Here is a 16,556-nt window from a genome sequence, read left to right on the forward strand (position 1 = left end):
AGAATCTTTCTGTTATTGTGGAGAATCTTTATCAGCCAGGAGTGTTCACTGATCACGCGGTCAGTGAATTAAAGACAGAGAAAGATGACTTTGAGAAAACAAGAACTATACTAGACTGGGTCACACAAAAAGGGGAGGCAGCCTCCTATATATTGCTAAAGATAATTGACGAAACTAGGAATAGGACTTTAGAGAGACCTGTGGGCCTACCTGTATCCGAAGAAGAAGGCTCCACCTCCACTCAGAAGAAAAGTTTCGACCTACACCATTGGATCAGCTGCTTTTCTTTCAAAGATGATGTGGATGTGGATTTCAACTATTCTAAAGGTACTGTAGGTGAAAAAAAAAGAGCAAATAGTATTGAACAATGATTACGTTTTGCATTGTGAATATAGAGTTGTTAATGTGTTAAAATATGAACCCATAGTCTCAAGTTAAGTCAGTTTAAAGATGATTTACAACTTGTGATTATTTTCATTTTAGGTCCAAGACCATGCCACAGATACCAGGCAAAGTTAAAGAAAAAAGCTCTTAAGCTATCAGAAGATGTGTGGAAACCAAGCAAAGAGTTTCTTAGTCTACCAAAGGATCTCTCTTACACTCCACTGGTACTGGACATGCATGGGCATGAAAATACACCATATAAAATAAAGAAATTGAAGAGAAAAAAATGCAAACTACCCCGTCCTAAAAAGATGAACACCTACATTCCTGTGGATAAACAGGAAATATCTGTAGATGACTTACTCAAAAGACGTGAGAACAAAATTCTCCTGGTTGGTAAGACTGGAGTTGGAAAGACAACAGCTGCATGTGAAATGCTGAAAATATGGGGAGGAAGCGAAAACAAGGACCTAGATTACATGTTCTATTTTGATATGAGAAAAATCATAAAGGACATGAGTTTGGAGGATCTTCTGTTCAATATGTCTAGTGATCCAGAGGAAGGAAAAGAAGAGGTCTTGGCAGACATAAAGAGGTATTCTGAAAATGTTACCATCATTTTTGATGGACTCACAGTTCTCTCTTCCTCTGTGATAGAGAGACTTGTGGAAGGGGACCTGCTTCCTGAAGCAAAGATTGTGATCACATGCAGACCAGAGGTTGAAACTGAAGACTTCCTATCAGACTGGGCTTCTCTCAGAGTGGAGGTGAAAGGCTTCAGCACAAAGTCCATCAGAGTGTATTTAGCTAAGATGTTGAACACTGAGCAGTTGAGCACCATTGAGAACAACCTGGAGTTGTTCAGTCTTTGCCATGTCCCAGTATATGCACTGATGGTGGTTGCCTGCCTTTCTTTAAAGAACACTATGGCTCCTCAAGGACTGTGCACTGTAAGTGAAATATACTTAAACATTCTTCGCGGGTGCATTCAAAAGCACAGCGGCAAGGCAATACCAAAAATTGAACTAAACAACTATATCAGAGACTACTACAGTGAAACAATATTTGCTTCGGCAATGGCTGCTTTTCAGGCAACTCTCAGGAAATCTGTGAACTTAACAGACCTGTCTTGTGAAGAAAGCGGTGTTCATTCAGCCTTCCTGACAACACTTGTTGTTCAAGTTGAACCTACAGTATGGAAAACCCACTCTGCATTTCTCCACTACACCATGCAGGAGTTTTTTGCTGCATTGTGGTCTTTTAAGAATCCTGACAAGATATCGGATCTTCTGCAACAGTGCCGCACTGAAGAGATGAAACACATGAAACATGTGATCCTTTTTTGTGTGGTTTGTGTAGCCTCAAAAATCTTGACAAGTTGAAATGTCTGGCTCCAGATCAGCAGGTGAAGGACATATCTAAGACTTTCATCAGAGACGTGGTAAACGCGTTTCTCTCTTCTCCACTAACTGAAGATCAAAGTGACACTGATGACAGCAACATACCGTTCTTATGCCAATGCTTGTTTGAATCTCAATACACTGAGGCCTGTCTTCACTTTCTGGACAAACTGGATTATTGCCTTGATTTGAGTGAAGAGAATCTTGATCCTCACCATTATTGTGCTTTGTCTTATGTAATCAGTCAGTCCCAAGAGAGAAAAATAAAGCTAAACCTTGCGGACACTGTATCAGAACAAGGACTGAAATTGATACTTGGATGCCTGAAAAACATCCAACTGGATGGGTGAGCATTTATTTTGAATCTCTCTCTCTCTCTCTTACTCTCTTACTCTCTCTCTCTGTGTGTGTGTGTGTGTGTGTGTGTGTGTGTGTGTGTGTGTGTGTGTGTGTGTGTGTGTGTGTGTGTGTGTGTGTGTGTGTGTGTGTGTGTGTGTGTGTGTGTGTGTGTGTGTGTGTGTGTGTACAGTATATGTTACAGTCAAATTGCAAAAGCAGTGCTTGTTTTCTTCGAGTTCACCTCCCCCCCTCAAAAAAAGAAATGACGTCTCGGAGGTACAGAGACTGGGGGGACGATGATTTACGATTCTGTCCCTATCGGACATAACTCGGACGGCACAGATTATTTTTTAATAAACACACATTGTGAATGTATCTGTATGAGCTGATTAGTTTTTTTATGGATTCAGATCCTGAGCTTTTAAATCTTACAATTGGTACAGAATCCAACTACAGTCACTGTATCACTAAACAACAAAAATATACCTACTGTAATGTTAAAACATGTTTAATTACTTTATAATTTTTTTTTATTCCAGGTGTGACACTTTGCAAAGTCAGCTCTGGAAGGCTTTTCTCCTCAGTGAGGAGAAGTTGGACTACAGAGTTTTACTTGGCCTTGGTGGAAATGAGTTGCACCTCCCAGTCTGTGGTGGTAAAAGAGTGTTTGAAAGAGCAGTAGAGGTCATGCAGAACAGTCCAGAGAGGCTTCACCTCTGCCTCCTCTGGAACAGGAAGACCAGTGCATGTCCAGAACTGAGAAAGACCCTGTTGGGAACTCTGGCTCAAATAAACACACTCAGGTGTGTAATTTAGTGTCATGTTGATGTTTTATTATTTTCTTAATTAATTAAATTGATGAAATTGAACAACATCCCCTTTGCTGTTTGAATTGCTGACCTTTGAAACATCAACGTAATCATTAAATAGGTTCCTTGTTTGATAACAGTGATAGGCCTATTAGAAAGTACCACAGATTTGACCCATATTTCTTTGAACACTACAATTAAGGTTCAGAGATACATCCAGAGGTGCAGACACACAGGTTCAGGAACAATTCCCTGGACTACTGGAGGGGGAAGAAAAGAAGCTGTTACTAGATTTGTGCCTGGAGGCAGCAATTCATAAGAGGGAAGTATTTCAGAGTACAGTGAATGAACTCCTGTCGTTGTTCTCTGTTTACAATATGAAATATGACATCCTGTTTGATCTTCTGAAGCCACTTAAACCACCAGCTCATACAGTCTGGTCAATAGATCTCTGAGGGAGAAAGACCTCTATACTCCTAGAATGCTTGAAACTCCAACCAGAGAAGAAACCAGTAGAGCTGAGAGGCTGGTCAGATGAAGAGAGTGAAGTGAGGATCTTCCTTCAGTGTCTACCCTACATCTCAAAGCTCAGGTAACTGGGATTATGTTGTATACTGAATAAGTATACCTGTTTTTGATTGATTGATTGATTGATTGATTGATTGATTGATTGATTGATTGATTGATTGATTGATTGATTGATTGATTGATTGATTGATTGATTGAATACTTTATTAACAGTTTCCAAAAAAAGCACAGAGAGTACTAACAGTTCTATACAAAAGGCTATAAGGATTAAACCCAAGAAAGCACTATGGCTTGTTTTCCATTGACTCTTTCACCTAAAATCTTATGATTACATTGTCCAATATTGTCTGACGTTTATGATGCAGGGATCAATATTTAATTAATTTGAACTGTTGCAGTTTCCCTACCCGAGGACTGTTAAAACAAACCAAGTTCCTGGGTACGCTCTTCTGTGAAGCAGCAGAACAGGAAGAAGAAACAGAAGAAAAGATGCTAGAATTGATGTCTTCTGTGTGCAATTACAAAACATTCCCCCACGTTGACTGGCGTGATGGGATCGATCCTTGGTTATACAGGGAGTATCAATGTCAGGTACTACTGAACCTGTACTCCTTTGTGGAGAGCTATGAAACTCTAACAGGCAGAAGTGTTCTTCCAGCATTACAACCAATTTACCAGTCACTTCCTGCAGTCTGGTCAATAGACCTCTCAAAGAGAAAGGTCTCTCTCCTACTAGAGGTGCTGAAACTCCAACAAGAGAAGAAACCAGTAGAGCTGACAGGCTGGTCAGATGAAGTGAGGGACGTGAAGATCTTCCTTCAGTGTCTACCATACATCTCACAACTCAGGTAACTGGGATTATGTTGCATGCTGAATAGCTATACCTCATTACATTTAAAATGTCTGTAATTGAATTAGTAAAAGTCTAATAAAGGTGTATTTTGATAGTTAACAAAAACATTTAAGTTAAATTAAATAATACTTTACAGTGCTGTCTTTCTAAAAAAAAGAAAGCCAATTTCATTGATAAGAGCACCCTTTTCTGTTTCAAATATTTTTATTGAGAAGCACAGGATACAAATATACATTTTCCTTTTAAGTATGTGGCTTGGTTCCTTTTCCCCCCATAAACAAACAGACATACACACAAAATAAACAGAAGAGCATAGTTTTTCTTCAAAGAATATGTTAATTCATCCGCATGCAGCTAATGTACTGTATCAATATGTTGCTGATAACTTGCTTTTCTAGATCTTAATGAATGATTTACAGTTCAGTTTTAATAAAAGTTATTTGAGTGGATTTAGCTTCACATTACCTTTTTTTGTAATACGTTTGCAATCTTGAATCCTCTTATTTCTTTCATAATCTACAGATTTACTTCTCAGAATCAAACAGGACACAGCTTTCTGATGAATTTGTGTGTGCAAGCGGCTCTCCGTGAGAGGTTGAACACACAAACAATAGATGAAGTGTTTTCATCGTCTGAATATTGGCATCACAAATGGGACTTTCTTCTAGACCTGTACTCCCATGTCAAAGACTATGAGACTCAAACAGGCGGAAGTGTTCTTCCAGCATTACAATCACTTTATCTGGCTGCTCCTGCAGTCTGGTCCATAGACCTCTCAGAGAGAAAGGTCTCCCTCCTCCTAGAGGTGCTGAAACTCCAACAAGAGAAGAAACCAGTAGAGCTGACAGGCAGATGATGAGAGTGAAGTGAAGATCTTCCTTCAGTGTCTACCCTACATCTCACAACTCAGGTAATTGGAATTATGTGGTATATTGAATTTGTGTTCCTCGTTACATTTAAACATTCAATTATTAAATTATATTTAAAGAAGGTCAATATAGCTCTCACAAACGTGTATTTCAATAATGAACATGAATGTTCATTTAGGCATGACGGGAATTAACATTTCTGAGTTATTAGTGTGGTTGCCCGAATAGGGCAACCACACACTTTATTTCTTTGTTTCTAGAGAAACTTTATTTTCAGCCGCTATTTCTCCCACAGTTTATTTTTCCCAATTTAGTGCCATATGTCAAAATGACCGGCTTCACCGGGAATCCTGTGCTTGTATTTTGCTAAGGGATTGGTTACATAGTTTTATTGATATTGATTTATTAGTGCATTACATTTCCCCATCCACTTTAATGGAAAAATTAAAAGACTCCCATTCAAGTATTTTTATCTCAAAAACCGTAATGGCTACAGTTACAAGACTGAAAGGGGAGGTTCATAATTTAGTGCAAAATTATTAAAAAAATAATTACACCATGGTGGCGCTATAACAACCCACTTTACGTTTTGGCCTATAACTCTTGAACCGTAGGTCTTAGAATAAAAATCTTTCCCTAGATTCCTTGGGTCATGATGCAACTCCCCATATAGGCCACACCCATTTGCGTCAGGATAGATTTTCCGCCATATTGTTTTCTTCAAAACACACGTTTAGCTCCTCCTCCCACACATTTTGTCCAAATTTCACAAAAATCGGTACACATGATCTCTGGACCATGCGATAAACATATCCAAGCGGCATTTTGATAGTTCATACCGTTCGTCCGTAATTGGCTTCCAAAGTTAGTGGGAGGGGCCCGTTTTACAAAAAACGCCAGAAATCACGGTATTCCTCCAGGCGTATTCCTCGAGTCCCGGCGGCCGCGACCCGCGACCGGCGTCGGCGCAACCACACTTTGCAATTTCCCAGAATTGCGACGCGTCTAGTTTACACTCCAAATAGATTGACAGGATATAAGAATTCTCAAATCATACATAGTTTTCTCCCAAAGTTACCTTTAGTATCAGTATTTATTTTGTATCATTGTCTATGCAATATGCATTAAAGAGTCATTTAGAATTCAAATATAATTTTGGTATTTTTAGCTGCACATTACATTTTTAACTTGTGGAATGTTATTCCTCTTATTTTTTCATACTCTATACAGGTTTACTTCTCAGAATGAAACAGTTTTGACATGAGCGGAGGATATTACTTATATGCTAGCGCTAGTCAACATACAGTCATACAGAGAATACAGAGAAATTAAGTTTAAGCATTAAGACCCATATTTAGTAGGGGTGTGCCGATACACTAATTTCACGAAACGATACGATACGATATTGGGCTCACAACTTCGATACGATTTCGATACGATACGATACGATACGCACTTTTTTATTATGAAAATATATGGGGGAGAAAAAAAGCAAATAATTCTGTTTTTGCATTATTCAGACATGCAAACTTGTAGCTTTTCAGCTACAATAGCCGTTTTGAATCCAAATAGGGCAATAGTGTGACACCTGACCCGAAAAAAAATAAAAACATGTTATCACCCTTTTCACATCGGGGCTGTTTGCATGCCTGATTATTATAATAAAAAAAAAAAAAAAAAAAAACGTTTTTTTTTCTCCCAAAACAATACATATCGTCCTGAAAACGTATCGCGATATATCGCGGGACGATATATCGGCACACCCCTAATATTTAGTAATATATTGTATGATTATTCCTTCATTTACCACCATTGAAAATGTTACCTAAAATCTGATACAGTGTCTATCATTGCTTGGTTCTTTTTATGATGAAAAGATGGATATTTCATGTTGGTTTTCATTTAAACTGTTGCAGTGTTGCTGGTCTAGAACCATCCAAGTTCCTGAGGAAGCTCATCTGTGGAGCATCAGAACAGGAAGGAGAAACAGGAGAGAAAAATCTGGAATTGTTGTCTTCTGTGTTTAATTACAAAACATTCTTCTTCATTGACTGTCATGATCATTTGAAAGATAGGGCATATCAATGTGATGTTCTACTTGACCTATACTCCTATTTGAAGAACTATGAGACTCAAACAGGAAGAAGTGTTCTTCCAGCATTACAACCAGTTTATCTGGCAGCTCCTACAGTCTGGTCCATAGACCTCTCAGAGAGAAAGGCCTCTGTCCTCCTAGAGGTGCTGAAACTCCAACCAGGGAAGAAACCAGTAGTAGAGCTGACAGGCTGGTCAGATGAAGAGAGTGAAGTGAGGAGCTTCCTTCAGTGTCTACCCTACATCTCAAACCTCAGGTACTGTAACTGGGATTATGTTGCATACGTTTACATCATTATATTTAAATGGAAAGAAACACAACATTTTTTTCATACTCTACAGGTTTACTTCTCAGAATCAAACAGGACACAGATTTCTGATGAATCTGTGTGTGCAAGCAGCTCTCCGTAAGAAGTTGAACACACAAACAATAGGGGAAGTGTTTTCACTGTCTGAATATTGGCTTCACAAATGGGACTTCCTTCTAGACCTGTACTCCCATGTCAAACACTATGAGACTCAAACACACACGAGTGTTCTTCCAGCATTACAACCAGTTTTCCTGGAGACTTACAGAGTCTGGTCCATAGATCTCTCAGAGAGAAAGGCATCTGACCTACTTGAGGTGCTGAAACTCCAACCAGAGAAGAAACCAGTAGAGCTGAGAGGCTGGTCAGATGAAGAGAGTGAAGTGAGGAGCTTCCTTCAGTGTCTACCCTACATCTCAAACCTCAGGTACTGTAACTGGGATTATGTTGCATACGTTTACACCATTATATTTAAATGGAAAGAAACACAATTTTTTTTCATACTCTACAGGTTTACTTCTCAGAATCAAACAGGACACAGATTTCTGATGAATCTGTGTGTGCAAGCAGCTCTCTGTGAGAAGTTGAACACACAAACAATAGGGGAAGTGTTTTCACTGTCTGAATATTGGCTTCACAAATGGGACTTCCTTCTAGACCTGTACTCCCATGTCAAACACTATGAGACTCAAACACACACGAGTGTTCTTCCAGCATTACAACCAGTTTTCCTGGAGACTTACAGAGTCTGGTCCATAGATCTCTCAGAGAGAAAGGCATCTGTCCTACTTGAGGTGCTGAAACTCCAACCAGAGAAGAAACCAGTAGAGCTGAGAGGCTGGTCAGATGAAGAGATTGAAGTGAAGATTTTCCTTCAGTGTCTACCCTACATTTCAAAGCTCAGGTAACTGGGATTATGTTGATTTTTTTTTGCCGCTTTACATTAAAATAGCCACTCAAAATAAAGTTTTTTGAGTTTTTAACATGTTTTCAAAGCTTATCCCCTAAATTCCTGGTGTTTTTTTTTATGAATATGGATTTTTACCTACAAAACTGGCCTTAAGACCGCCCTCTTTGTGAAAGCAGGTGTGACACGTGACATGAAATTCAGGTATTGCGTAACGTCATCTGTGACACGCCAATCAACTCTTCAAAGACATGCATAAACACCTGACGTAACTGCAATGCCCTGCATAATGCCAAAGATGGCTAATTTATGAAGATAGACCATCCCAATTGGAGCTACTATAGAGGCGAAATGGTACACAAATCCTACAAATGGTGTGCTGCGTCTGATTACAGATCTCGTGAAGGTCTTACATGTATGTTTACTGGTGCTAGATCTCACGAGTGTGTTACTGGGACAGAGGCAGATCGATAATAAGGTTGATTTTCTGGCATGTCTCTCTTTTCTTTTTTTTCGTCTTGGATAATGCCTCTAATTGGATAACAGACCCACATGACAGCAAGAGTAGGAAGCAGAATTCGTAGGAACGTGACTAGAGCGCATGAAAGAATCAGCATTGGCAGATCGCGTGCGTGCGTTTGTGTGTGTTAGTGCGCAAGCGCGACACACTCGCCTTCCCTCTGGAAACTACAGTTTTGTCGCTTTATTGCCTTCCAAATTTGTGCTTCCTTGAACAACGGAGTCCCGAGGCAAATACAGGCAATCTACAAACCAACAACACGTTGTATAATATACATCTCAAAGCTCAGGTTATTTTTGCTTCATCGGCTATTTGTCTATGAAATCCAGAGAATACAGAGAAGGAACCAGTCAGATCCTCCATCTGATAAGACACAGTAACATCCTCAGTGTTAATTTAAACCCGGTACAAATTGATCTAAATGGATGCAATCTTTATTTAGCTCAGTATAGTGTACAAATGGAACCATGGGGTCCATTTGGTTCAATTTGTGAGTAAAATCTCTGAGTAAAATTAACGCAGAGGATTGTACTTATATGCTAGCACTAGTCAACATACAGTCGTACAGAGAAATGAAGTTTAAGCATTAAGACACATATTTAGTAATATATTGTATGATTATTCCTCCATTTACCACCATTCAAAATGTTACCTAAAATCTGATGGATACAGTGTCCATCGTTTGGTTCTTTTTATGATGAAAAGATGAATATTTCATGTTGGTTTTCATTTAAACTGTTGCAGTGTTGCTGGTCGAGAACCATCCAAGTTCCTGGGGAAGCTCATCTGTCAAGCATCAGAACAGGAAGAAGAAACAGGAGAGAAGATTCTGGAATTGTTGTTTTCTGTGTGTGATTACAAAACATTCCTCTTCATTGACTGTCATGATAATTTGAAAGATAGGACATATCATTGGGAAGTTTTACTGGACCTGTACTCCTATTTGAAGAACTATGAGACTCAGACAGGAAGAAGTGTTCTTCCAGCATTACAACCAGTTTATCTGGCAGCTCCAAAGGTCCGAACCATAGATCTCTCTAAGAGAGAGGTCTCCGTCCTCCTAGGTGCTGAAACTCCAACCAGAGAAGAAACCAGTAGAGCTGAGCGGCTGGTCAGAGGAAGAGAGTGAAATTAGGATCTTCCTTCAATGTCTACCATACATCTCACAACTCAGGTTAATATTCTTCATTGAATATTTGTATAGAATCCAGAGATTATAACGACATAAAGTTTAAACAAAAAGACACATGTTTATGTTTTCTGATTCCTTCATTTTCCATTGAATTTGTCAACTAAAATCTGAAGGATATAGTATCCAGTATCCCTGGATTCTGTTTATGATGCAGACATCAACAGTTTAGTTTTTTCATTCAAACTGTTACAGATTCACTGATAAACAGCCAATGTTAAAACCAACCAAGTTTCTGGGGAAGCTCATCTGTGAAGCAGCAGAACAGGAAGAAGAAACAGACAACATTCTGGAATTGATGTCTTCTGTGTGTAATTACCAAACATTCCCCCTCATTGACTGGCGTGATGTTAATAACACAGAGTATCAATGTGGTCTACTATTGGACCTATACCTCTATGTGAAGAACTATGAGATTCAAACAAGCAGAAGAGTTCTTCCAGCACTACAACCAGTTTACCAGTCAGCTCCTGCAGTCTGGTCCATAGACCTCTCAGAGAGAAAGGTCTCCCTCCTCCTAGAGGTGCTGAAACTCCAACAAGTGAAGAAACCAGTAAAGCTGATATTCTGGTCAGATGAAGAGAGCCCAGTGAAGATATTCCTTCAGTGTCTACCCTACATCTCACAGCTCAGGTTAATGTTTTTTTAAATATCATATTTTTGTTGCCGGACCCAGGGGGTCTGGCTTACATGAGGCTTTGTACCTGTTTTCTCCATACATGGGCATGGTCACTTTGTCCTTAGGCCCCAGCCATAAAAGTCTGTCCCCCTTTCGTCCATACATGGGCATGTTTTGTAACCTGTTTGCCAGACCCAAGGGGTCGGGCTTACATGAGGCTTTGTATCTGTTTTCTCCATACATGGTATGTCACTTTGTCCCCCGGCCCCAGCCAAAAAAGTCTGTCCCTCTTTCGTCATAGAAGGGACATAGAAGGGACACACGTCATGCGAAGCCCAGCCATTCAGATTTCAACCACTAGGGGTCTGGCAGTACCAGGTCTCCTGGTTCTAGTTTCTCCATACATGGGCAAAAAACAGGTTTTGGTCACTTTGTCCTTAGGCCCCAGGCCCCAGCCATAAAAGTCTGTCCCCCTTTCGTCCATACATGGGCATAGACACAGGCATGTGAAGTCTGGGTCTGGCAGAACCAGGTCTCCTGGTCTTGTTCTACTGTACATATAAAGCCATCTCACTATTATATATTTAAAGATAATATGGTATGAATAATAAACTATTAATAATATATTTAATAAGGACTGATTATTTCTAACTATTGAGACTTTATCCCAGCATCTTTGTGATCCACTACATGTCGCCATAGCTTGATTATTCTTAATAATAGATTTAGGGATTAAATAAATTCTACACATTGCAGTTTTATCTAACCTGTAGTCATTGATGAATAACAGTATATTTTAGGCATTTTTCAGCAATATGCAGAGGTTATACTTTATTACATGATTTAAAGTCAGGATTTAAAGCCATTGTATTCTGCATGCAATGAGGTTAAACATCTTCATATATGTTTATATAGGTGTGATCCAGGATTTTTTCAGCACACATGCAAATCCATCTCTGTTAAATCCAGAGAGGAGGTGGAACAGCTGGTCTATCTCCTCCGTCTCCTTGATTTCAACCTGGTGCTGACAGGAGAGTTATGGACAAACACCTGCAAGTCTGTGGGGAAAGTTCTGCAACTCTGTGGCTCTGAGGTGGATCTGGTCCTGACACCCAGCAAGATCTCTCTCAACGGAGTTTCACTTCTTTTTAAAGATGTAGCGCAAATCCAAAGGCTAGGGTAGGCTATTCTTTTATTTATTTGTTTATGTTAAGATCTTGGCTAATATTCCTTAAAGCAAAATGTGATCTTGGCTCTCAATCATATGATGTAGCTGTTAAGTTAACAATAGGAGTGTTCATATTAACAAAAAGCTTTTCATTTTTCCTTGATTTTCAGACTGTCCGAAAGCATGATATATATACTTTTTCGATCAGTAAGAACAGGACGATTGAAGAGCATGAGCTTGATTGAAGAGCTTTCCCTTCTAAAGACCACACCACAATCAGACAGACTATTGTCCCGGGTTGTTAGTAATGTGGCATCCCTGCTGAGACTCTGGACAGTCAGATGTTTGGACATGACCAAGTCCAGCATCCAGTCGTACCTCCTCCTTCCACTGTTGACTCACCATGATCGACTGACAATCAAGTGAGTCTGTTTGTTTTGTCATAAAAAAAAATGTCATAAATAAATAAAATAAAAACCTTCACCAACCTTCATCCTAAACATGTTCAATAATTTGCCTACATACTCTGATAAATCTTTCTTCAGATTGTGTCCAGAGGTTCTGCAGAAGCTAGCGGGTGTTGTGTTTACAGCTCAGGATGATGACTTAACAAAGACATTTCTGGAGAAGGTTGGTGGAGATCTGACCTCCTGCTCTCTAGACTGGGAGGTTCTTCTCTATCTGCTACAGCAGTCATCAGCCCAGATGTTCACTGTAGACTTGAGGAAGAAAAGGATCTCGGAGAGAACCATCACTGGCCTTTTACCCTTTCTGGACAGGGTTGTATTTAAAAGGTGACTTCAATTATGTTTTAATTGTGAAAAATAATGGCTAGTACATCTTCTACAGTGTTATTACTGCAATTTTAAGTCAGCATTCTATAACAATAATACATGTTTTCAGACCCAGTCCCAGCTTTACCTTGTGTGCCATCAGAGAGACATATAAATGTCATTCCAGTGACTGTGTGCCCAGTTTATTGAGGTCAGTAGACTATGCAATCAACCTGAACAACTCAGAGCTGGACGCAGTGGACTGTGATGCTCTGCTCTTTACCCTCAAACACTGTGACAAAGTGACAGAACTCAGCCTGTTGTGGACCTCCATACCACCAGAAGCAATAGAGAACATCATGTTCTCTATGGATAAAGTCTCTCATCTCAGGTAAGTTGGATGTAGCCAATTATCAATGCTTTAATATGCTTTTAGAATAAGTAGTGTAAATATAAAGATTATGAATACATTATCCTAGATGGGTAATTCAGTGTGTCTAATTTATTTGTATGTTTATGTATTTGCATATGTTATTAATAATTGATCAATGAAGTGCTGATTAAATGTGTTATGTTGTACATCCTCATACCAGTGTTGACAGTGTTGACAGTCAACACTGTCAAGTTAATTTATTTGTATGTTTATGTATTTGCATATGTTATTAATAATTGATCAATGAAGTGCTGATTAAATGTGTTATGTTGTACATCCTCATACCAGTGTTGACAGTGTTGACAGTGGCAGCGGTGGCCTAGTGGTTAGAGGGGCGGCCTTGATACCGGAAGGTCCCTAGTTCGATTCCCCAATTCATCAGATCAATCATGAATCACCGCTGAATAGCCCTTGAGCAAGGCTTCCATGCAGGGTCTGGCTGTAAATAAGTGTTAACTTAGTCCAACACCCTGGGTAAACAACAAACTTTGCTTTGCTTTGCTTAGGAGTCTGCTGCTGACGTTCCTAAACTGCTGCACTACCTGTCAGACGCAGCAGGGGGCAGCAGCAGCAGGTTTGCTCAGAGCTCTACAGTACAGACTTGATCTGTCCTGCTCCTCCTCTGTGGACCTGTCAGAGCAACAGCAGGTGGTGGCTCTGTCTCTGACTGTCACACACTGCAGGGACATCTCTACTGTCCTGACACACAGCAGCGGCCAGGACACACAGCTCATCCTATCAGAGTGTGAGGTAGAGGACAGTGGACTGGACCTGTTGTTCCCTGTCCTCAACAGAGTCCATCTTAGGTGAGAAGGACAACACTTTGCTGCCTGCTGGTACTTTCTCAGCACTGGTCTTATTATGTGTTGACTTGCTACAATGTTCACAAAATAGTTTTCATCCAACAAGAAGCCTGTTTCATTAATTTCAACTCTCTGCTCGTTAGCCTCATTATTTTTTCTTGTTTTACTTTATTTAGCAGTTTTGTGGTTATAAAACATGTAAACGAAATTCAAAACAACCACATAGAAACACACACACACACACACACACACACACACACACACACACACACACACACACAGAGAGACTCAAGGAAAACAAAATAACACTTACTGTACTATAAAAGTATACACATATCTACATGATTATCTTTGTTATAACCGGGTAGGCAGTACATTTCATGAAAGGGGAAGTCTTTAATAAAGTCAATGAAAGGACTCCAGGTCAAAGCAAAGTGAGCCAATCCAGAGGCTGAAAAGATAGCGCCACCATTAACCTCTCTTTGCCTTTCCTACTGATGGTGTTGTATTGACTGTAATGTCTCTCCATCACAGTGTATCTACATTTTCCCTTTGTCCTGTAATCTTTTCTTAACTGCTGTACTGTCTTTGGCGCCTGAATTTCCCCAGCGAGATTAATAAAGGCCTTATCTTATCTTTTCTTATCTTAACCAATGCAGAAATGACAGTGTCTTATTGGACTTTGTCACTTTGTTTAAAAAAAGAATCAGTGTGCAAGCCAGCAGAGAAGGAAATGCTAAAGCAGTCGTTTTCAAAAATGTTCACATGAAGGACCCCCACATTAATATGTATTTGGCTTGCAGACCCCTATCTTAAAATGTAGTGTTCCAGGGACCCCCTGAGCATATTTGTGTGAAAATAGACAATCTATAAGCTCACAATGTGTCACAATGCAATGCATTGTGACCTTATAAATCAGCTATTTTTGAATAGTATAAAATAGGGTAAAACTGATTTAATTGTTCCTCATTTTTCTGGGGACCCCCTGGAACCCCCTCCAGGACCAATGGTGGTCCACGGACCCCACTTTGAGAACCACTAAAGCATTCTCTTGCAGAGTTGTGAGCTTGCAGTCTGCTTCTAATTCTGTATTTCTTCTCCAGATGCAGCAAATCCCTCCTTCTCCAGCTGCTATCTCTGGTCTCTGTGGGCAGTGAAAGGAACACAGTGATGCGAGCAGGTTCCCTGGCTGGAGCCCTGGGTGGAGAGCTGGACCTCAGTGAGACCAGACTAGATCAGAAGGCCTGTAGATGTTTGGCCCTGGTTCTGGAACACTCTGAGGGACTGACAGAACTGGACCTCAGTCACTGTCAACTCACTGACCAGCTGCTAGAGACTCTGATCCCCCACCTGCACAAAGCACAAGTCCTGGAGTGAGTAGCCTTATAGAATGGTGTGTGTGTGTGTGTGTGTGTGTGTGTGTGTGTGTGTGTGTGTGTGTGTGTGTGTGTGTGTGTGTGTGTGTGTGTGTGTGTGTGTGTGTGTGTGTGTGTGTGTGTGTGTGTGTGTGTGTGTGTGTGTGTGCGAGCGACCATGAGGTACTAATCTAATCTTCCTCTGTTCTTTCTCTTCCTTGTGTTGTTGTAGTCTGAGTCACAATAATCTCACTGATGCTCTAACGAACAGATTACTCCAGCTGCTCTCCATCAATACCTCCATCCAAACTGTACGGTGAGTAGAATGGACTTGTGTTTCAATGTGTGCATTGTCAAACTAAAAGGTTATTGTTCTCAGGTGTGTAGAGAACTCATCAACATTGTACTACACACATCATACCTGTTGAATAAAATGTTCCATCATTTGATGTCTTTCCAGACTCTTCAACAACTGCTTCAAGGACAGAACCCCCTTCCTGAAAGATAAATGCTTTGAAATATGGTGAACCAATCAACAACAGGCTGTGAAATATGGTGAACCAACCAACAGCAGGCTTTGAAATATGGTGAACCAATCAACACCAGGCTTTGAAATATAATAACATCTATTTAAAAAAAGGAAATATTTCAGAAATGAAAGAAATTTAAAAAATATTCTGGTGATGAACGCTGGTTAAAGGTGAAATAGAAGAAACAGAATTATACAACTTAAGTTTAGTTTGGTCATGTTCATTAATTCAAGCCATTTAATGGCTTGAATTACATGTTCTTCGTCTTTCATAGTACCTTTATTAGAAGGATAACCCTCAAAAACAAGATGTGTCATCTCGTTTTCGAGAGGGTCCTTATGACAAGTAGGCTGCCCTGAATAGACAGGATGTAGAAAAAAAATAGGATTCCTTGTTATGGAACAACTTGAAAATGGATGGACATATTTTCATACGGTGAATGGGAATGATCAGTAGGCTGCCCTGAACACTGAACTTTTTTGGACAGAAAAGTCAATAGTTGCTGTAAAAACCTATGTGTGCTCAGTCAACCTACCAGCTATAATGTAAATAAAGGTCAATAATGTGCAAAAGGAAAACAACGCGTATCTATTTTCAAGTTGTAGAATATGCATTATTTATCATCACATGGGTGGGCAAGAGGCCTTTTTGGGCATGAGATCTATACCTGTACCT

General features: G+C 39.8%; 1 protein-coding gene and 1 pseudogene across 2 annotated transcripts; both read left to right on the top strand.

The window, feature by feature from the left end:
• Positions 1–673: 673 nt before the first annotated feature.
• LOC308078750 (protein NLRC5-like) lies at positions 674–13,167 on the top strand (annotated as a pseudogene). The gene is made up of 8 exons (XR_013935038.1): positions 674–2,130; positions 2,663–2,926; positions 3,135–3,524; positions 10,396–10,833; positions 11,735–11,998; positions 12,158–12,409; positions 12,533–12,781; positions 12,891–13,167. The product of XR_013935038.1 is annotated as a protein NLRC5-like (transcript).
• On the top strand, positions 12,339–16,037 carry LOC308078320 (uncharacterized protein; the record flags this gene model as incomplete). The annotated part of the gene is made up of 7 exons (XM_080419438.1): positions 12,339–12,409; positions 12,533–12,781; positions 12,963–13,151; positions 13,700–13,999; positions 15,100–15,369; positions 15,584–15,667; positions 15,812–16,037. The coding sequence occupies 7 exons, from the start codon at positions 12,339–12,341 to the stop codon at positions 15,876–15,878; spliced, it is 1,230 nt and encodes a 409-aa protein (XP_080275564.1). The 3' UTR covers positions 15,879–16,037.
• Between the last annotated feature and the right edge of the window lie 519 nt (positions 16,038–16,556).

This window comes from Gymnoscopelus braueri (assembly GCF_963280865.1).
Source record: "Gymnoscopelus braueri genome assembly, chromosome: 22".
NCBI classification, from domain to species: domain Eukaryota; kingdom Metazoa; phylum Chordata; class Actinopteri; order Myctophiformes; family Myctophidae; genus Gymnoscopelus; species Gymnoscopelus braueri.